At 41.2% G+C, this 23,646-nt stretch overlaps 1 protein-coding gene across 4 annotated transcripts in view; it reads right to left on the bottom strand.

Annotated features, from left to right (window-relative positions):
• The window catches only part of SPTBN1 (spectrin beta, non-erythrocytic 1), a 136,677-nt gene that overhangs the window by 68,408 nt on the left and 44,623 nt on the right, over window positions 1–23,646 (bottom strand). Inside the window, exon 1 of one of the 4 annotated variants that reach the window (XM_075035346.1) lies at window positions 10,109–10,648. The exons of the other annotated variants lie outside the window; for them this stretch is intronic. Within the exon in view, the coding sequence (XP_074891447.1) occupies window positions 10,109–10,217 (109 nt within the window). The 5' untranslated portion in view covers window positions 10,218–10,648. Of the gene's footprint in view, window positions 1–10,108; window positions 10,649–23,646 lie in introns of those variants that run through there. 4 annotated transcript variants of the gene reach the window in all.

Here is a 23,646-nt window from a genome sequence, read left to right as displayed (position 1 = left end):
CAACATGAGACACTAGGCATTTAAAGGTAGGGTTAAGCCAAACTGTTGAACTCCCCATGCATGAGAATAACAGAAAGGTCAGAAGTTCAGAACCCAACCAACATCTGATGTTTTAGACACCTCCCCTATTTATTCAGAGCCTTACTAGATTGCCATTCCATAATGTTTATTACTCATGTTAAATTGCAATCAAAGTACAGTCACATCTGCAATTTCAGAGCAGTCTCTTTCATTATATTGCCAGACAATCTGGAAAAGCTGAAGAGAGGAACACACCCTGAAAAAAAATGGCCGTTGCACTACCAGAGTAGGTCTAGTCTTCCTGGAAATAACTGTGGAAAGATACTAAACTAGATGCATAATTAATTATTACCCAAAGCAAACCATAGTTAGTTGACTACAGCTGAGACAGCCATGTTTTCACTTTCCTTTTTTCCTGGAACCAAATCATAATCAGATTGTATTTCAAAAAACTGGAAACACTGCCTGGACAAAATGAGCACTAAGAATTGGACTTTTGGTTGGGTTTTTTTGTTGTTTTTTTTTTGTTTTGGGGGTTTTTTTGGAAGGGGAAGGCTGAACCCAACATATGGTATCAGTGTGGAGAAGCTGAAACCAAAGAGGAGTCATTATTTGAGAAGAATGAAGGAGCGTGCCTGGATTTGAGACACAAAATCCCATGAGCGAGTCCCTCAGCACTGTACTGTTGTGCAGTTCCATTGCCTTTAACAGGGCTGCCTTGGTTTAGATTATCTGAGAAGTGGGCTCTGCATATTGGCTGATTTTCTGAAGAGTTTGGCAAGCCATTAAGTTAAATTTAGGTATCTTTATTAAACCATAGGGTTTTTCCCCAAGAAAAATCTGGGCAGCCAGCATTTATTTTGTTCAGATAAACTCTTAAATCTCTTTGTTACAATGCTTTGTTTGGTTTAATCCTTGCAGGCATAAAGCCACCCCTTGCTTGTGATTAGAGAGCTGTGGTAATAACAGATCATTTCTGTACCTTGCCACCACACTTTCTTCACCGTCCCTTTGGTATGTAATTCTCCGGCTATTCTACCTGAAAACTCAGTTCTGATAGAATTAAAACACACAAGAAACCTTAAAGAAACCAACCCCCAAACCAAAACAATTCTCAGAAACATATGCTTGGCTATTTTGAGCAGAGATCATGCATCATCCAAGGTATTTGCGGTCTCTGCAAGGGACAACAAATAACCGATTCCTGTGCGATGCCATTTGGGATGATACTTTTCCTGTTTGCTAACATGGGAAGTATTCAAAACCTGCAAATGAGAAATCATATTTATGACCTGCTTGCTCCCCCCCCCTTTAATACAGTTTTACTAAAAACAGTGCAGGATCATGCATTCTACCAATTACCTGTCAAACAGAAAACTGACCCTGTCCAGTGTAAGTTTGTCATGTACATGTAACTGGGCCTGTGCCTTCAAGAATTCCAGCTCATATTTTTATGAACAAACCAAACTTGATTGAACATGGAATTAACAGCACTTCCAGTTATCTCATGAAAAGGCCACTCGGTAATGCCCGATCTTTCACAAGACCTTTGAAAAGCCACGAACATGGCCCCTAGACTATGCCGCAGTAACTGCCTGCGTGTCTGCTTAACTGTACTCTTCCCCTCAAAACTGAAGGGCCTTTTTCTTTAAGCTTCTTTCTAAGCGAAACAGTGGGGCATTCAGCACGGCTACGAGACTGGTTAATATTAGTTTGGCTACAGTAGTTCTCTTTCAACAAAGGAGGCTCTCAGGCCGGGATACCCTCGTTCCACCAGCAAGTGTACAAGGTCTTTTGTGTTAACGTGGGCTCTCCCGGCCATCGTGACCTTAGACTCCACATCAAAAGTCACAAGCATGAGTGGTCACCATCCCTCTTTTCTCCTCTGAAAGAAATGCAAGGATTCAGCTATATGCGTTTCTAGGAGCAGCAAGCAATTTTAGGCTCACATGCCCTCCTTAATTACATGCAGGCTATCACAGAGGACAGTAGGGCCAGAATTACTCTGGGTGCTAACAATGCTCAGTATGCGAATGAAATTACGCGTGCAAAGCTGAGTGAAGAGTAAGGCCCTCCTCCCATCAAGTGGGGAGCATACGTTATCCTCTATTCTGCATGCCAGGCCACCAGCTTATTCTTCTTGTGCCGAATTTCAGAACTGCTGGAATGCAGAGTAATCCATGAGTTTCTTATTCTCTCCACAAATGAATGACACTTCACTTTGAAAGGACTAATTTTGAGTTGGGAGGGGAGTTGTTTACCTAATACTTACTAAACAATTTTCATCTTTGGAGTCGTTACATCACTTCACTTGGACGACGGCACTGGGAAAAGGATCATTACCTGCCAGCCCCAGATATAAATTTCCGAATGAAATTCCAGATTTGATTTCTCATGGGGAGAGCAAGCAGAGTCTAAACCACCTTATTTATTTTATTCTATCTCCTTCACCACAGCTTTTAAAGTTAATGGAGACTAATTCCCAATATTTGGCTTAACAGTTTTCCCAAACCTGTCTATTCAATGAAGATAATTCATTTTCACATAAGGAAAAAATGTGTCATTGTCATAGCCTGCTACTTAATAGCACATACTTAATAATTATCGATTCAACTTAAACAGGAGCAAAAAGACCTTCAGAGCTGTTAGTAATCAAACATTCTTTCAATGAATTCTTACATGAAATTCAGACTCAAGCAGAAGGGGTGCACCTACCAAACCCCACATCCTGCTCTGGGATATCACAGAAAAGTAGTTTAGTACAGGGAACATGAAATGGGGATTTTGTGAATCACATTGCAAATCTGCAATATGATTTTCTTCACCATTTCTACTTAGCTTAGGTAGCATTTCATCCACTGTAATAGTAAAAGCATGCACCCAACAGAAAACTGAAAGGTGAAAGAAACTGAGAAGAAAAAGGAGGAAATCACAAAACAGATTTGAGAAAGAACTCAGGAATGAAAGCCTACCATTGTTCTGGCTTTTTATCACCACTGTCATCTCTGTCCCTAGTCTTTTTTTATTGCCCCACTTTCCACAGAATTTAATGGCAAAACCCACAATCAATTTGAATAGGGCTCTTGAATAGGAAAAATATTTGGAATAGTAGCCTGTACTCCTACGTGGTTACAACATGCCTACAAAACACTGGGATCGTCTGTGACATTTAGCTTATTTGAGACATCCAATGCAGAAACACAAAAGGGCCAGTTCCTGTGCTAGCACAAATGGCTGTATTTCCAGATTCACAGAGCTACGGGGATTTACACCAGTTAAGAACATCACACAAACCATTTTACTGTTCTAACTCTGGCAACAAATCACCCCCAGGGTATTCAAAATACCTTACTGTCCCATGTGAAAATATCTGCTTACAAGCTTTGTTTACTTCACAATTTCAGAACCACAAAAAGTGCACAAAAATCGTCCTTTTTTTTAAACAAAATTATGCTCCAGAGCCTAGAGATTTCTGTTTGTTTCAAAATTAAGTTTCTTCTACACACAGTTAAAAAACAAATATTACAAACATAATCTAAATAGAAACTGAAGAGGACAGGCTACAAAAAACCTGAGGCAACAGCTGAGAGTTGTAAATTTTCAGTTATTTCAGTGAGGCGCCAAATCCAATTTAAACGTTTACTTTTTCAACTGTATCAACACTGACCATATTAGCAGAAATACCTTACCCTGTCCTCTTTTAACTTGCCTTCTGTATCTTCACAAGTACCAAACCCCATAACCAGAAAAGGTAAATTTCTGGAAATTTTGAAGACATAAAAGAAATCTCAGAGCTTTTTGAAAGAGAAAGCAGGAATTGGGGGCAAAATGTTGTCTTCAGTAGCTATGGGATTATCAAAAGCTGGTTTATTTCTCTAACAATGAGAAATTTCTTAGTCCTCATTTAATCTTGAGCCATGGTAACAGTTCATCTAGCTGTAAAGATGGAGTTGCCATACAGCTCTTTAAAACAGGGAAAATACAAAATGAAGTTGGACTTTGTTTCTCACTTTTCATTCTGAAAAAGTCTTTCACAAGAACTTTCTGTTAAATTTTCCTCAAAATCTCATGTTTAGTTTTGTGGAATTTTTTTTTTTTTTTTTAATTATCAGGATTAGGAGAGAATGGGAGTGAAATGTTTGAATGCTTTCTTTAAGTTCCTGGGTGTTTCTGAAGTTTATCCTTCGTAGACAAAACTATTCCAGAACGTTCTGCAAAACTTTCTTCCCAAGGTTTGCTATACATCATCCAGGCAAAAATTCAAAAAGCGTAGAGGCAAAGTTAGATAGTTTATGCGTAACAAAATTAACAGACAACATGCATGGTCACTGAAACATGGCTTTCACTTCTGGCTGTACTCACTTCATCAGTCCCTGTCCGAAAAAAGGGCATGAAGCATGGATTCCCTGTACCCTGCTGGAATATTTAGGATTAGGAATAAATAATAGCATCTGTGTGTCATTCCACCATTTCTACAATGTAATTGTAGGCTTTTACTTCTGGAAAGGGCAGAAATAAGGTGGGTCTGAGTAGCCTTGTGTCACCATGATTCTCTGCATCAGTTCTGTGCAACAAGGGGATGTGCGAAGAGTTGAAGTTAGACCAGTTGGTTTTATGAGTAGACAAATACAGTCCTAGCAAGTGATTTGCTACAAATGTCTATTTTAATGAAGAACCTGGACATGTTAGTTACAACACTTACTCAGTCATCTCCTCCAAGTTAAATCTCTAAATTATACATACAATTAGCTGGCAAGATCACTTTTATAACCTGCACATTTTAAATATCTCTAGACAGAGAAGACTTTCACCAATATTCAGCTACCATCTTTGTTTCAGATGGCTAAAATGCCCTAAACCTGAGTCTAGTATTCAGATATGTTTGCAGGAATCTTTACATTGGAAAGAAAAAAGGCCCAGTTATCACAGAAATGCACATTCAAAACACTGCATTTGACATCACTTAAAAACTCTTCGCAAATCTGACGGGGCTTCTGACCATGTAGCTTGTGCTCATGTGTTCACCAAAGCCAGAAGACTGAAGTATGCTTTGACACATGCAGGCTTTGGAACAGTTGCAGACAGCAGAAAATCAAGAAAAATTTGCCACAGGAATATGAATATATTTGCAACTTCAGTGGATCTGAGAGGGTGGGGGGAGGGTGGGGGGAAATCCATGTCAACCAGACACATTTTATCTGGAATGAAATTCAGCCTTCCCGCATTTCACCTTTAACAGTAATTACCATGACAAGAAATGCCAGTGACCAATTTGGTAGACAAAGTAGGATGTCCTTCAGTTCACTAATCACCGCCTGTAGCTATGCAGGTCACTGCTCGCAGGAGACTGAAATCCTTTAAAAGGTAGATCTTGCAGCAAGGAACACAGCTGTTGAAACTGTCTTTTCAATGGGCACCCCCATAACTTCAGAGGAGCCTGGGTGCAGCAGCAGATGTCACTGCCTTAGCGCAGGACAGTACTTCAGCAACTCCTGCCAACTTGTCAGTTCACAGTGGGAGCTCCCCGTTTATCCCTGGGCATAGGCAGGAATTTGGGGCTAAGATTTTCTTGCAGGAAAAGCTCTGGGGAAGCCCTGCTTCAGAATAGAAAAAGAAAAACAAACAGGAAAATTTTCCTGCTCTTCTGCAGCCTGGATGGGAACTAATCTATGCATACGGATCCCTGTATTATCGAAGCTGATTATCACTGACAACTTAAAAAATAGAAACTGTGTGTGTCTCTTTTTATGCCAAACCCAAGCCCAGACCAAACCTACTTGGGTCACTGCAGATCAAAGGATTACACAGCCAAGGAGCTCCCCTGCTAATGAGCACTGTTATCAGAACAGGGGGTTTGCCCCAGACGCCCAAGATACTCACACAACTGCATTTTGGTTTCTGGTGCAGGTAGTGCTGTGTAGCCACGGTCAGTCTTTCGTCACCATGAAACAGAGTTTAGAATTGACCTAAAGCCAGCTTAAACACCTCTGACGGGAAAGACAGCTCACCTTTCCTACAGGCTTATTCCAGTGGTCACTACAATAGGTGTCGAGTTTTTCAAACCATACTATTTCTAACATGGCTCAAAAGTAGTAATAAAATAAAGGCACTTCCACCCAGGCAGCCTGGTCACCAAAACACATCAGGCTCCCACTAGAAATGAGCAGTTTCCAGTTTCCAATCTGAAATGCAACATTAAAAAAAAATAAACAAAATCGAAATGTACCATACAGCAGGGTACATGACAAAGCTCCTTTGAAAGCTGGCTTTCCTCCAGGGATTCATCAGGAGCACAAATCTAGCTCACCCCCATCCCCCAGGATTTTACATTTGTAATTGCCAGTGGAAATTTCACACCTAGGGCACAGCCTTAGAGCTGAGACCCAACTTTCCAGTTATACTGCGGGAGCTGATAAAGTCACCAAGCTACTAAATGCCAGAAATGTTAATAAATACCATGCTGTCCTGTTAACCAGGTGGAAAGGAGCCTGTGAGCAGTGATGATAGCTGCTTTTGGTGGCGGCTTCCCTGTGGCACTGACTCTGGCTGCCTTCACTGTGGAAGGTGATATATACAGCTGCAGGGATCTCCTTCCAAATTCCTGACTTGCATTAACCTCTTCCTGCCAAGTCCTACAACTGCGCCAAGCCAATCCAAGGGATCCTGCCATGTTAATGTAGCACAGGTGACAGCCTTGGTTTATGGTTATAATACATGTGGTTTGCTTTTCATTTAATTCCTCAACCGAGCAGGACAAATTTTCTCCACCGACGTACCCTGCACAAGCTACATGGCAACACGTTTTCCACATACAAGTTTTGGGGTCCTGTCTTTACTTGCAGAGAGCTACTCCAGTCCTGCAAGACAATCCCTTTCTACTGAACAAGTGGCCATGAGAACCAAAACTCCATACCTAGGTTTAAGATGATAGCAACCACTGATACTATCTCTCACTTATCATTCCAGGACTGGGTCAACTAACCATAGTCAGAACTTACTGAAACTTAATAAAGGAAACAGAACTTGCTAAAGCATTTTTCTCCCCACACCTGCGCCAACATTCTCACAAGCACAAGGACTGAGTATGCTAAAATTCTCAATTATAATCCACAAGAGTTCAGGGTTTCTTTTAACACAAAGCCAGTTTTGACTCACTTGCAGCACTGTCTTCTGCCACATCCTGCTTCACTCCAGCCCATCAAGGCAAATGGGAGCTGGGATCTCCTGCAAGGTGACCCTTCCCAGGCACAGAAGGAGCCAGTCTGGTCCCTTCAGGGCAGTCCCACAATTTGCACTGGCTTCACACCCCAGTGGGACAGGGCTGGAAAATCTGCTTTAAATGCTCCACAATCATCATCAAGTTGAACAGAGTTTCGTTACAATCATCACTTCAAGGCATTTAAAAGAGGTGGAACGTAGGGAGTGCCTAGGTGATCACTTATGATCTGAACTTGCTTTGGCCCGGGAAGAATTAGGTTGGCTCCTCTTTTCTTCTCATGTGAGGCTGCCAGTGCCAAATCTAACGTATTGTCTATCTTAGGAAAGAGGAGATCAGAGAGAGTTTTCCTCTACTCATTGCTGATCACACTTCTGCTTCGTACAGGGCCTGAGCACTTGCTCTGTGTTATTTTAGTCAAAACAATATGCTCCTCAGTGCTTTTTTTTAAGGAAAACTCCCAGCCTTCACTGGATCTAAACAGCACCTTGCTATAATCTAGTGCAAAGCTGTGGATTCCCATGAGAATTCTAGGAACTGAAAAAGGAGGGGCAAATTCAGTGTGGGAAGAACATGAGTAGAGGCTACAGTAACCCTGTATGGTGTCAATACTAGTGCTGCTCTAGAGAGCTGTCCTACCGGAGGCAAGGGAGATGAAACGCCGTTATAAAGGAGGAAAACACAAAAATAAAAAGGCAGGAAAGCTTCAAAAGTTACTTTTTACCAGAGACTGAAGGAGGTTTGAAACATACCTGCTTTTATTTGTTTGTACACTTCCACAGTGAGAAAGGTGAAACCGGCGATAAATTTGTAATTTAAAAATATTACCTATGTTCAGCTCATCCTTGCTGGGTCTGAGTTTGGATGCACTGAGCAATGCCCAGTGCCATAGAACACCCAATGTTTTCACCAGAGCCTTCCAGCAAGAGGACAAGAATCATCTTGAAATCTTACAACTACAAATTAATGGCTTTTTTAGATATTCTTCAGAGAGCCATTAATCCAAGGAAAGACACCTTCTGTGTCAGCAGAGTTAAACCACTCCCTTTACAGCACACAATATTTTATATGGTTATTTCGCATTTCATGGAGTATCTAGTGTATAATTTAAAACATTTCCTGTACCTAAGCTCCACCCTGACCAAGATCATTGGCAGCACTATTTTTCAAGCCTGTCTACCCTCTCTGCAATGTGAGTAAACAGCTATGGGATGGTCTACTGCAAAATCACTCCTTACAATTGCAGGAGAATTCACTGCATTTTATCTCTTTTGTTAGAAGAAAATGCAGTACATTTAAGGAGAGCATTGCAATTTTTTTTTTATTTTTTTTTTAAGTCAACACAGTGCATTCCACTGAAGGGAAAACTCACTTTCTGTGCTTTCAACACTGTGGTCTGCTTTCCTCTTTCAATGTGATGTAAACACACAGATAATGGATTCCTGAAGCAGTGACCCTGAAAATGATAAAATCTGCCTTTTTTAGACTGCTAACTTAACCAGCAAAGAAAGAGGCGTGAGGCAGTATTTTTTTCCCTGTGCCACAAACTTACCTCGTTCTTTTTAAAGCAAGTACCTTCTTTTTAAAGCAAGTACCGCAGCCTAAGATCTGACAGATATCCAAGATAAAGCCTCTATCACATTCCCTCGCGTGCAAGTTCGGAGCCTGGATTTTCCATGCCTTGCCTGAGGAATGTCTGTGTTGCCAGTGTCATTTTATCTTATTATATCCAGTATGCAGCCATTACTGTGAGCCAGTTTACAAGATAAACAAAGTACTATGAATGAATTTTTTTCCCCCCTCCTTCCTTACGCCAACAAATAGGAACATTTTTTGCACTAATCAGGCTCTTCCTCCCTCTCTGACAGGAACCTCAGGACCACACTTGTGGCACACACCAGACTAAAATAAGAAACATGCACAGAAAGGCTGAACTTCACTGTACTCAGGCTGCTCTGGGATTATTTATGGAGTCACATGGATGTAAAGGAGGAGGAGGAGGTTTGGTTTTGGTTAAGAATTCTTTTTTATTTTGAAACTGCAATGCTAGAGTTCATTCATCCCTGGCACATGCCTTATACAGAGAAACAGCAGAGCTCGGTTTACCCTGTCTGAGGCAGAGAGATGCTGGGCACAATCCTCCTCCGCTGCACTGCTAATGATCTGGATTTCCAGCACAGGTCAGAGGCCTGCCCTTTAGAGAGCATATAACCACTCCCCAAAAGAAACGTCTGTTTTCTCACACAGATAGAGAATATAATGGGAAGACATTAAAAGACATTTTCCCTGTCTAAAAGCAGAGTAACGCAAAATGAAGAAAATTGAGAATGTTAAAGTACATGAATGCTTTCTTTGAGATCTTCTACTACATGAGCAAACTAATTCATTTGGAAATTATGCAACTATTCTTCATTTGAAGACATTAAGCCACCCGCCTTTACAGGAGGTACACAGGGAGTCAGAAAGGGCTCTCACACTGTAAACTGCACCCAAAGCAAGCCAGGATTTTATGATTAATTTCTAGAGTTATGACTGTATTTTAATTAAGGTTAAAATAAATAGAAAGACCACTTCCTCAGTCTCACCCTTATTGTTCTAAGGGACTTGGTCTGGGTTAGCCCTCATCTGTAATGCTGAGTTCGCTCAGACGGGGACATGCATCTTAGTACTGCGTAAGACTGAGGACACCTTCAGAGAGATAAAAGCCACACAGTATCTCTTAAAAGAACTGAAAGCTTTTTCCTATAGCACCACTTTCGGCCTCTCATTAGCACCTTGATGCAATAAGAACAAGCCCAGACTAACATGTTCACGGGGATCATACCATAGCAACACCTACAAAAAAAAAAAAACAAACCAGCACAGGCTTACCTTGTAACTGCTTGAATCTTCCTTCTAACTGATTATAGTTATACGGCACCTGAGATGCATATCCTGGAGACAATGGCCCGGGCATACTAGTTGATTTTTGTAATTCCATTTACAGGTAACAGAGGGATACGATGAACTGCAGCATAAAGGAACCACAGGTTTCTCTACCATACGTCCAAGTAAATCCCAGCTTCCTCAGTAGTTTGGCTTCAGTCCCTAGAGAAGACGCTCTCACTGAGCCCTAAGTAAATAACAGCTTCGGTTCAAAATCCAGCAGTGTGGGTTAGCGGTGAGTTGTCTGTACCGGTTTCAAACTTAAAGCACCATGAGGGTTTTTTTTTGGTGGCGGGTTTTTTTTTTCCACCCCCACTCCACTACAGGCAACTCAAGTGCTCGAATCTGGTTTCAAATGCTTGTCTGGCTCTGGCGAAAATAAATCGAATAAAAGCAAGCCTGCGATTCAGCCCAAAGTAAAAGCGGCATGGAGCCAGGCGCTAACGTCCTCGCCAGCGCTTCCAGGAGCCGCGCACACCTCAGACCTTTCTGCTGGTTTGTAATATAATCAGCAGCCGCCCGGCTGCGGGCTGATGTCACTTGATTACCATAGAGCACCGTGGAGGAAACGAAGGCTGTACCAAGGGCGAAGGGGCGGCGGAGCAGCAAGGCTGGAGCAAGTTCTTCCGCCGGGCCCAGCCCGCACAGCCCTGAGCCCCGGGGAGGGGGGGCAAGGTGGTCATGGGGTCCCCAGGCCTCCGCTCCCAACACGCTGCCAGGGCCACAGCAGACGGTGGTATCTTCCTGAGCAAAGCCGGTGGAATTACAATCTTTTGTTTAGAGCCTCATGTAACGGAAAAGTCTCCGATTACTATCACACGAAAAGGAGGGCGCTTTTCTTTATTTATCTGCAAGTCCGTTCACTTGAAAAAGTGACACACGCACACACACAGCAGCAGCACTCATTCAGTATTTAGCAAGAGGCGAGGAGGGGACACAGAAAGATGTACGCTCCAGCACGCTGGGAACAAACAAAAGCTTTGTGAAAAGGTTCTTTAAACAGCCAATTCCTGTCGCTTCATTTTATGTTACTTGTCAATATTGAGATTTTGACATCTCCTCTGGATGTGGCTCCTTGCCCATTTATCAGCATGCTGGGTATTATTGCAAGATTAGTGGTTGTCTGGGCTATGCACTGGAGGGGAAGGGCTGTAACATAAATAAGAATGCCTTGCCTCCCATTGGCACCTTAATACCCTGCTGTAATATAAACGTGCACATCAGCAGCAGCGGCAGGGCTACAGACTGGAAGTCCATTCCTGCAGCTGGCATTAGGCAGAGGATGTCAGTTTTCCCTCAGGGGCATGAGCTCCTAGCCCTCACTTACTCAGAAGTGAAATTAAAAGGTCAGTTCCACATTCACATTCTCAGCATGTAGCATTTGCCTGTTCATTTTTAAAACTGCTGATAATGTTCACACAAATATTTCTCTTTTTTTCCTTCTCTTGCATTTCCAAATTCCTTTCCAATGGAATCCATGTTGCCTTCTCCTCCCACTCCATCCCCTCAATAAACATTTCAAAATGTTGCCTTTGTTTTGATACTGCCGTTTCACAAGTTTTTAGTCATATAGTAATTTATGTGAGGACAATTCCTGTGGGAGAAGCTCAGTCCACTCCCACTGACTCGCTGCAGCCCTAGCTCCTGCTAGGCGTAGGGTGGAAATTCAACCAGCCAACACACCAGGAAACAAATGTGCAAGAAGTCCAATCATGAACACTGCTAATTTAGGGAGAAGTGATGGAAGTCAACACTTCTCAACTGAAGCTGGGGTTTCCAAAAACATACAGACTGCTGAAAGTGCCTGGCACATTGCTCCCGAGGTCATAAATACACTTAAAATATTTATGGCTTTTAACTATACTGTTTTATTTAAAACAACAACATAGCCCTAGTCCAGAGTTGCTTATTATACTGATACAGAAGGGCTTTTACTAGCATATTTCAGTGAACCCCTTTATATCAATATAGCTGTATTTACACAAGACTTTTGGTACTACAGCAGACCTCAGGTAGAACCTAAAACATTTTTGAAAGTTGGCCTTCAATCCTTTCAGCACTACCTACACTTGGCCACTAAAGACTTCAGCTGACCAAGCCAGATTTTAGAGTGTCAGGGAAAAAACTATTGTCCACAGGGGCAGCTAAAATGCCGCCAAACAGGGGACCAAGGTACTGCAGGCTTGTGCCCTAAATGCAAGGTGAAAAGAGGATCTGAGGAAGAACCTGCACTCGCCACTGCAGCAGGCAGGATGCTGCTCTCCAGACAACAATGCAGTGATGTGGCACGGTGAGTCCCCCGTTCCTGCTAAACCTTCCCCTGATCATCTTTGTACAGCCAGCTGTCCATCCAGCATGCAGGGACCCACACGCTGCAGTTGTAGCCATGGGATTTCCAAGCTGGGGTGGGAGGGAAGAAGGGCAACACAAAAATAAAAAATGCTCCAAAATTTACCAGAACAGAGCTCAGTAAACTGAGCTGTTTACATACAAATGTGAACTCCCCCAAAGCTCAAGGAGCACATTTTACCCAGCACACAAGTACAGGCTTATTTCCGTCACAAATTCTTTTCCTGCAGCTTTCTACCAACAGCAGCTTTTGCCTGCAATGCCTGACCTATGTTATAATTAAACGAAACCCTTCCCCTCCAGAGCAGGCAGGCAGCCAGGCCCTACCTACAGGCATATCAGCTCATTACTGTCCCACCTTGAGCAAACAGGTGTTGCTATGCAAGCTCAGAAGGTAAAACTAAAGTCTAAGTGACTGACAGGAGAGCTGGCGCGTTTTTAACACCATTAAGGCCATAAATCAGGAGCCAGGAACTTTTCCCCAGCTGAAAGCTTTCCCAACACCTTTGGTAGGCAACACACTAATGCACGTGACCATTATTAAAAATATTAAAAAGAAAAATATTACAAAAGCAAAACATTAAAAACTAAAAACAATCATTTGGCTTTGACCCATATAAAATACAGACTGGCTTTCCCCACCCTGTCATAAAACATTAATACCACATACACAAATTTACACTTCAGATTGTCCCCTCTGGGACAACTGAATCTGGTAAGCTTAAGACTCCTAAGAAACACTGAAGTTGGGGTTTGAGTCTTTTTTTCCGTGTCCCCTCTCTGTCCCCCCCAATTCTGGCCTGCCCAGTAGCACTAAATGCTACCTTAAAGAGAAAGAATTGCAGCAGGTATGGAGCAGTGCAGGCTACACAGCGAGTAGGGAGAAAGCTAAAGGGTAAGGGCAGAATCTGTGTTTGAACTGAGCTTATTTTGTTCAAGATTTGAAAAACAGAGATGGAAGACCCTAACACGTTGTGGAGGACCCAGGCAGCACTCACTTTGAAATTGTGACCTCATTTTAGCTGCCATCCAGGTTGACATTTGGGCTGAACAACAGGTCGCCAAGCAACAGATGTGACAGCCTTTGTTAATGATCGTATCAGCTCCTAGGGATGGCCCTAATCGCCAGGTGCTGCTGACTCATCTGCCAAAGCATTACTGCTGCTTTGCTGGGCCTCTGGCGTACATTTTGAAGGCTCCACTTCACAGGTTGGTGCTAATTCCGTAAAAAGAGCAAAGCAAAATGGGGATCTGTCTGTATTCGTGAAACACTACACCCCATGTAGCAAGGCTTCTTAAAAATGGGCATCCTGCCAGTTCCGATTTTTGAGTCACATCAATCCTAATACATTCATTTGCTGTTGACTCCAAATTAGTAAACTTGAGACCTGTTCACTGCCACAATGTAGCAATGCATCAAATCCATCACAAGGCTCTAGCATGCTGAGCCCTTTTTTATACCTGGTTTCTACTCATTATCTCTCTTTCTCTTTAATTGACTCAGTCCCTGACAGTACTAATTAGGTAATGTGCTATGGAGAGGAATTAATACTTTAAAGGACAAAGATAACTTTTAGCCCTGGCCCAAGTGTAACTTACCAAATCAACACAGCTTGAAATTGTCAATGGAGTAATTCATCACTGATTACAGTGTTGGAGAAAAATAAGGGCCAAATCATATAGTAAGTTTAGTATATTAGGGAGGGAGGGTTTTGTTGGGTTTTTTCCCCCCTCTAAATTTTGTTCTCACTCTTCTTCCATAGCTGTGAAATAATTTTTGCTTTCATTCTTTGAATTGTACCTCTCCCATAGTACTTGGCTGGTAATGATGGCTTGCATTATTTGTGTACTTGTTAAGAGTAAATAAAAGTGCAAATTATTATCCACTTAACCATAACACAGTGTGACTTAGTTGACACAATCAGAGGTTTGCAAAGCCTCAAGGAGAACAAGAGGTTGATTACAGTAATATTATGAATGTACAAATAACATCTGGAGGCAGGTGATTACCCCAGAACAGAAAAGGATCTGTCCTAGGATCTGTCTCTATGTGGTTCTGAAAATTGCTGAAGCGAATGGGCTCCTATCACAAAGGAAAAAACTAATGTTAGATCTAGCAAAATTACCACCCAAATCTCTAATCAACAATGTTTCTAAGACTGAACAAAACTATCGCTTTTCTCAGCCAAAAAAAGTCCCTTAAGAAAAATCTTAGCATATTCTCAAAAAAAGTATAGGCAAAAAAAAAGAACCTCTAAGAAATTCCTGGCCAAGGATCCAGTTCATAACTTTTGCAGAAAATAACTGGTAAGCATGCAGCGTTAATATTACTCACACAGCCTCGTTAGAATTGGAATAGCTAGAAATTCCCCATCAAACTACACTATCTTGCACCAATAAAGTCAACCAATATTGTCTGGCTTTACTAGGTCAACAATGAAGATAGTCCATGTAGTAGACTCAATGTCCAAAACAGGCTCACCCTCAAAATACATTCACTTAATGCATTCACGAAAAACCAAGAAAAGCAATGCACAAAACATCCCCCGGGTGCCATAAAACAAACGCACGCTTTGTACCGTTGTGTTCTGAAAGAAAGATGCAATTTTACAACTCCACGAAAGACAATTATCTTTCTAATGGGAAGCAGAATGCACGCCAGAGCTTACAATAATTACGAATCTGGTTAATCATCACCCTTGTCTTTCCTCTTTACTCTTATTTGCTCTTGTAAATTCTCTAGCTGGTGACTAACTAGAAAAAAATTACAAGATAAAAAGGATGATTTATTAATCTAAAATGCCACAGAAATCACAAAATATTTGCTCTTCTCCTGAAAGAGGGTAAAGTTCTTACACATCCCCTCAGCACCACAGTTTAGAACTGAAAACTCATAATCATGCTTGCCTTTCTTGACTTCTCTGCTGATATGCCCATCTACACACTAAAACCAGAATCTATCCCTATATATGCAATAGAGTAAGGAAAGATGGCTTTTGCTGTGGATTGTTCTAGAATGTAATAGGAAATAGTTATTTTTATCATGTTTGACAATTTGCATAACATTAATTCTGAAGAGTTAGCTGTTTTCCCTTCAGTTTGTATCTAAGGTGCTGGAACACAGAGAGAAGCAGCCCACACACTAAGCAGAAATTAGCATGCCAACTTAATTACCTCTTCTGCAGGTATTAGTGGGAAGAGAACCATTCATCTTATAAACCTGCCATTTCCTGCAATACTTAGCAACTGTCTCAGAAGGTGAAAATAAATACAAACAAAACAAGAGATCTTCTCTTAGGTAACACTTCCATTTCAGAAAGTATTTCAATTTTCTTTTTAAAGGGGATTTTAGGTCAGTGGCAAATACCAAGGCATTTGCTCCTCCAGGTCCCTTCCAGATATATTCTCTGTTACTCACGTGGGCTTGGGAGAGCCAATGCAATCAAAAGGCAAGGGAAAGGGGCAGATTAAAAAGCAAGAGACAAGGATTTTTATTACAGAAGGGTCTGTTCACAGGTTTTCCTTTTGCCATGTCCAGGCTGGCCTTACAGCAGCTCTGCACTGAGTCCCAGGCACAAACCAGCTCTGGGCTCCAGATGAACCTGTAGGTTGTGATGTCTGAGACCAAAGCAGCACGAAACCTTTGGGAATCTTCTCACAAACCAGGCCAGAATATCAACTTATTACTGAAACTGGGTCAGTTCCACCTGGTTTCAGGTTTCAGTTTACACAAGTCCCAGATTAACTGGAAAGTTGACATGACTTTTGTAACAGCATGTCCTTGCTAACTGCAACAGTGGAACACTTGCCAGGAGAGCTCGCAGGGAAGAGCTACAGGACGCGCTCGTCTTTGGATGAAATCATGGTTTGTATTCCAGTCCAAATAGGTTCTTCTGAACTGTACTGCTTCCATACTCCATGTCCAGTCCAAATAGGTTCTTCTGAACTGTACTGCTTCCATACTCCATGAACTCATCAAAGCAGGGAAGCCATCCCTGAAAAACTCTAACAACTACATTCACAGGTTTTGTTTGTGGCCCACGAAATGCACTTGGGTTTGCTCCCTGACTTAGATTAATAACCCTTAAAAACTCTATTAAAATCAAGCATGGTGCAAAGGTATGCACTTAACGTACTCGATTTCTGTGAAATTTTGGCATGAAAACACTTCTTGATTTTCATCCAGAAAATTCTTTTCTATGGGTTTTAATGTGCTTTCTTAGAAGCTGGAATTATTTTCATTGCCTTTCCTTCCCTCCTCTCCCTCTCTATCGGAATTGCATCTACGTTAATATGCAAGAGAGAGAAAGAGAGATTCCCACCCTCCTTTTTCTTTTCTTCCTTTTGCACTGTTTTCTTTTTTTTCCAGTTTGACCACAAACACAGAAGATGCACTGTTGCTACACCATAATCACTCAGACATGAAAATTAAATCTCCTGCTACTCCTGAGCAAAATGGAAATTGGGTGAAAACAACAAGCAGAACACACTGATCTTTACAAAACTCCATAAGCCAGAGTATTTATTTCTACTGTTTCCCTTGCTTCACATAAATAGAACAGAAAAGCATATAAACAATATTAATGTTCACAAATACATCCCAATTGTGACCAGCCACATTCATATGTGGTCAGTTTAGGGGAGAGGAACAAAAAAGTACCTCTCCATTTTGCCAGTTCCGTAACTGGAGGAGCTTGAGACCCTAAATTAGAAACCTCTGAAGTTACTTGGGTTCCCTACAGAATTTTAGATCCTTTTATACCTAAGCAACAAAGTTCCAGAAAAGCTGACGTAATACAGGCTTGTGCTGATCCTGTAGTTCAGTCAAAATGAGAGAGAAGGAAAATGTTAGAAAAAGAAACTGTTGGAAGTTTTTCTTTAAAAAAACCCCACATACTAGATGCAGAAACATGAGCTGAAAGCCTCATTTTTTGAAGCCAACATAAAAGAGACATATTTTTGTTTACTTTTGAAAACCATCTTTCATTGAATCTCACCCACAAAATTTCCCCATGTGGGAATTGCCTATCTCTGCAAACAAAGCTTAGTGATCAATTCACAAGTACTAACTGTCTGAAACTCATGAAGTTTTTACTCCAGAGCAAACCACATTTCATTTTTATATCATGTATAGAATAAATATAACATATTATACACTTATATATACAAATACTGTCCACGTCTGACACCATCCGCCTTAAAGGCTTAGTAACATTTAAAGGAAGCAAAATTTAAAAAAATCATTATACAACATACACATACAAAGTAGTTGGCAAAAAAAACCAGTAGTGTTTGCATTGCTCACTAGAAGAGTTCAAAACTGCTAGGAAGAATGCCAGAAACTAAAAAAGTGGAACTTGGAAGTGAATTTTCATCCTCTTCTCTGCTTGTCTGGTCTTCATCCCTGTTCCTGTTCTGTTTGCTTCTTCCTCATCAAGGCAACTCATCTCAAAGCAATCTGGGTTTATATCTCTCCAGGATATTACCTCAAGATAAGAATCAAAGCTCTGATCGAGAGAATGATTTCATCACTAATCTTTCCCCATTAGAAGAGATCCAAGGTTCACAGAAATTGGTAAACATTTTTTAATCCTGTATTGAATTTCACTTTGCAGTATGCTCTGCTAGATGTTATTTATACTTCAGGGAGTGCTTTCATGCAGTATCCAAGCAACAAATAGAAGGAAAAATGCAAGGCACATTGCAGATTTGGCTGAATAAATAAAATAAATACAGAAACATTGCTAGTTAGATGCTAAACACATGAGATGAGAACATTCTCTTCTGCATACGCATTTTTTGTGGAAAGACTTCTTTTAAATTACAGGCTCATGACTAGGTTTTGAAATGCAGCCACAGCCAAGCTTATCCCTGATAAAAGTCATAATTTATTGGCAGGTATTTTCTGCACGCAAGAAATCCTTTCCATTAAGATGACTCAGCAAAATATCTAAAACCAATCTCATTTCAATGAATGGTCCCATGGTTTCTCTGTATTAAATATCCCTAAAACATTCATTCCCACAGCAAAGAACTTTATAGTCTTCTCAGTCTTCAGGTTTCCCATGATGGGCGCTATGGGTCAGGTTCCTAGCTGGTGTAAGTCAGCATGGTCTCACAGAAGCCAAGGGAGAATGCCAGTTTATACCAGCTGACAACCTGGCTGGTAAGTCTCCTCCTAAATCATCAAATTCAGCATGATTATATCCAAGCTCTACTATTGTGCCCAGCTTAGCTCTCAATAACTACATGGAAAGTAACTCACAGTGAGTGTTCTTCCTTTCCTTGAGCAGCTGGTGCAGCCAGAGGGTTTTCCCTTCACAAATCCTCCCCTCCCTCTCCGTGCTGGGCCTGCCTGTCCCTGCTTCAGCTGATGCAGAACGCTGCATCTCACTCATCTCAGCATTGTGGGCAGCCAAAAGCACATCCCCTGGTGCTTTTACTCTTTCCTGATGCCATGGTGATGAATGGACGATGAAAACTAAAATAGACTGGAGCATGCTGTGCTGTGCCAGTCTGGGAATTAAGGCATAGTTCTCACCTAAAATCAGTGCAAGTAAGTAGGCACACTATGGAAGTTAGTGCAGTGCCAATGTGTCTAATACCCAGGTATGATAAAGCAGATTTACCTGCTTTCAGGATTACCCTTACGGGTACTTAATTGGTAATATACTAAAAGCAGATACGCACATGCACACAGAGTCAGCACACACGTATCAGTTTTCCATCTTCTTTCTCTAAGTACGGATGGTTTTTTATATTTAATCACTTCTTAACTACAGCACAGAATTCTCTCATACCTTATTTTGCTAAATTGCTGTCCAAGCATAGAGTCAGCCCTTTGTGAATAAGGACTGGCATATGTCTGGAGTTCTCCTCAAGAAACTATGAGAAACCTATATGGTACCTGTATTCCAGTCCAGGAGCTTAAGGCACAGGAATTCAAAGATCTCAAGATCCATCAATACAGGCTCTTTGCTGGCAACATGTTGGGCTCTCCCGTGTACATGTCCAACTCAATATTGCCTAGTCTTGAAAGAATTTAATCAGAGATGTAAAATAACTGCAGCTGTCAGACTTTCCAGAGTGGGGCTGCCAGCAACTGCTCCTATCCTGCTCCCTCCCCAAAGATGCAAAAAGCCTCTTTTTCCAGCTTCACTTGTCCTGCCTGAGCAATGTGTGCCAGACCACAGTTATTCACCAGGACACAATCATTTTCATGCATCACTCTATTACTAAGTAATCATAAATACTATCCATGAAGCAGACAAGCATGCATGATTGCAGGAAACTCCTAAGTTACATTCAGCAGTACTTTTTTTCAGAAGCTTGGCTCTATGCTTAGGAAGCTACATTGGACCATGGATCTGGTATCTAATGAGACTACAAAGAATCTGACTTACACCTCCACGTAGCTTGCACACTACTTGTTTATTCTAAAGAGAGAGAGCAAACCCTTAAACTATTCATAACTGATACCAAAAATCATGTTACTATAGCAATGAGATAAAAATGACCTCTGTACCAAATTACATTTTTGATGGGACATCACTGAAAACGAGTTGTTCACGTTTACTTGAAAGTTATTTTATGTACCATAGGCATACAGTGACACTTCTTTTTGGGTCAGTCTACGGATGATCTTTAAAAATAAAAATGCTAAGAAAAAAACATTACTTATTGTCTTGTTTTTGCTATTTGCTTTAGAAACAGTTCTCCACCAGCAACTTTCAAAGCAAAGTGACAGATGGGCTAAACTTTTTCTTGTTCTATGATAAGAGCACAGTGTTCATCAGTAGTCACAGCCAGCTCTGCAGGTGACATGCCTAAGTACATCAGCTTCTCTGCTGCCCTGCTCTCTCCCTTGATGCCTGCATGACACAGAACACGCAAAATGATACTCCTGTTTTTAACACCAGCCTCCTACAGATTCTGGTAAAGTACTGCAGCTTAGAAACTACAGCTAAGAAATCGTTCCAGAAGTACAATCCAGAAGGAAAGCGTTGGGTGAGGTTGACATTTGGAAAAGCTCTTGTTAAAAGAATCCCATCAGCTTTTATCTGAGCAAAATAAGATTTTTCAAAATAAACCCTTTCATGCCCACCTGAGTAAGTCTACATTAGGCCTCTGGCTACTGAACAAAAACATGGACTAATAACCAACACTGCCATGCCAGTGCTGAGAAGATGCATCTGCAGTTTCACTGCTGTAAGGTTTTTATTTCTGTTTAGTGTCAAATGAATCCTTCATATGCCCTTCAAACCTGATTTACAAGCATCAATATACTGCTGAGTTCTCTTTCCTTAACAACTCGCTGTTATTAAAATTAGTACACTGATTTTCAAGTCCGAGATAGCTCAGGTACTGGATATTCATTAAATGTACTGCAAGAAATTATTCTCGGTATGTTCTTTCAAAGCCAAGAATAAACCAAAGGTTTACTCGCTTAAGCTCTAAATCATTGTATTTTGTCCTTTTTTATTGACTTGAGACCTGAAACTTCATTCTGACCATGCAGATTTTTTTCTGTCTTTAGTGTATACTCAGAATGAAACAACAGAAACTTGCTAGCTATGAGAGAGATGCTAGACAGCAAGGACAAGCAGGTGCATGATACCTGAGGACTACTACAAGTGGGATCTTTCTTTTCACTTTTTTGGGGGGTTGTTCTGCTGACTTTTTCCACTGGAGCTGTGGGGGGAATGGCTCAAATATCAGGGCCGAAAGGGCTAACTAGCCCCACATATCGTACCCAGCACTTTCCCACTGCAATTTTTCTCCATCTTTTTTTATGCTTAAGAAATGGGTATTCTGCTATACTAAAGAAAAACTTTTCAATAGTGTAACTTCAGTAACAATTTCAATGATTTTCCCCTTTTGCTTCTGAGAGAATTTACGTTACTGGCGTGAATTACAAGCCTAGTTTCAATTTGTGCAATAGGGACAACTAAGGAAAGCTGCATGACGAATGCAGTCTCCTTACCTGTATTCCCCTGTAAGGTTCATGAATACTGTGACATACAACACTAGCAAGTATCCTGACCTATGCACAGTCACTTAGGTAGAGCTAAAAGAGGAATGCACACCTTCGTCTGCCCTGCACTAGGAAGATATGCCTCCATTATTTCATAAACTTTGAAACTATTTTTAATACATATGCCAGACAGCTGAGTCACAGACCTTCTGGTCACTCAGGTAAACCCAGAGGACAACAGGGCAAAATACAAATTAGTAGAAAAGCGAGTAACTTTAGCCACGCAATTTTTAGTATTGAATTAGCTAACTGAAGAAATGGAAAGTTTTGGAGGTAACAATTCTCATACTACCTGAAAACAGCATCTGAGACAGCGAGCAAGGTACATCTGAATGTCACAGTCCCAGACTGAGTGTGAAAAAAATCTGCTGAACAACTGAACTGTTTCTTAAGGCTTTCGTAAGAGCTCGATGCGCCAAGGCACTGCACAGCAAATCTTGTTAGCTAATGGTTCTTGATAGACGAAATCCAACACTTGGGGATTTGTGAATGAAGAATTTTGCACAAACATGATATCTTTTTGGCTTCTACAGAGCAGGTAGAATTACCTGGTCCTCCAGCAAGACCTTCCAAAGAACCACAGGGAACAAGGACAGGTGAAAGATGATTTCCTATAGTGGGATATCTTACTTTACGAAGTAGGGATCAGTTACCTTCTTCTCATATCAGATGCAGAGTGAGTTAGTTCAACGTGAATGGCAACCAATCTGGTTGCATATCCCTTCAAATCTGTATCCTGATTGCAAGCTGAGTTCCCAGATGGTTTATTTGTATTAAACTGAAACAATCCTTCGCATTCTGGTTTTCATGGTATATAGACCACTTTAATAATACGGGTTTATCAGTTGCTGTGCTGACTATAGTGCTTTTCTACTATTATTACATCATATCTGCTTAAACTGAGCTTTTCTCCAACATGTTGTCTGTTCTGATCACAGATTATTCTGACCACCATCTCCTGCTTTGTTCTATAAATATTTCAACATCCTGCTGGAACATGGGGCCATAATGATTCTTTCTAGCACAGAGTATCAGACTCTGGCTACAGAACTCCTTTATTGCCTACTCACTCTCTACCTTTCTTTATTTTAAAAGAAATAAATTTCATTTAAATTACAGTAAACTAGAATCAATACAAGATACAAGCTTCACGTAAAAGGCACTTCACAACTTGTTGAAGAAAGTGGACAGAAGATGCTTGCACCAACAGAAAGATTCACATTGAGTATATAACCATTAGTCAGGCAGTCTAAAATGCCTACAGCCATTCTACTTTTGAATGCAACAGCTTGCATCTTATAGATGGGGAATAAAGAATCAGTGCCTGGTCTGTTCATTTTGAAGCCTTTCATACTACGACAAGGAGATAATGATGCATGTGCATTTCATGAACTATAAGATGTTGATAGTCTTCTGATTTATCTTGTCACTTCGATGAAAGGCAGACATACTGAAAGAGCTGGACATCCACAGGCAGTCTTTAGATACAACTAATCTAGGACCCCTGGAAAGTAAAATGCTGTTGACAGGAGATGGCCAGTCCTGGGTATGTGGGAAGATGCTTGTGCCTGCACAGAGCCAGTGCCCACCTAAATCAGACTGGAGTGTTATTCAGTAAATCTAGGCCCTGCAGGTGGTGCACAACTACTTCTGTTTCACCCAGAAGAAAGTGATGGTGCAATAGACAGTCAAATGTATGGGGTTTAGAGCCCAGAAGAGCCTCCTGATATCACTCAGTATGGCTTTGTGTGCACTATCAGCCACAGGCTTTCACACAGTGATTATCATGTCTGATCCTGTGACAAGCAGCTGAATTAGAATACACCTTTCCAGAAAGAGCCTATCTCGATTTAAAAAGTACAATGACAGAGATTATTGCTATCCCAGCTCCAGGCTGCAGCTGTTAAAATCCTGGAAGTGCCTTTGTGGGAGATGGCAAGGGAAGATTAGCCACCAGACAGCACATCCAAAAATACACGCTGAACGGTGCCAGGAGTACCATGGCTCAGCCTTTAACTATAACCTTTGATTTGCCATACAAACCTCTCTTCATTCCTCTCTCTCTGCATCATGATTAGGCTTTCAAGCAGTGCTGCAGCAG

Source organism: Buteo buteo, chromosome 9, assembly GCF_964188355.1.
Source record: "Buteo buteo chromosome 9, bButBut1.hap1.1, whole genome shotgun sequence".
Classification (NCBI taxonomy): Eukaryota; Metazoa; Chordata; class Aves; order Accipitriformes; family Accipitridae; genus Buteo; species Buteo buteo.
This window is presented reverse-complemented; position numbering and strand designations above follow the sequence as displayed.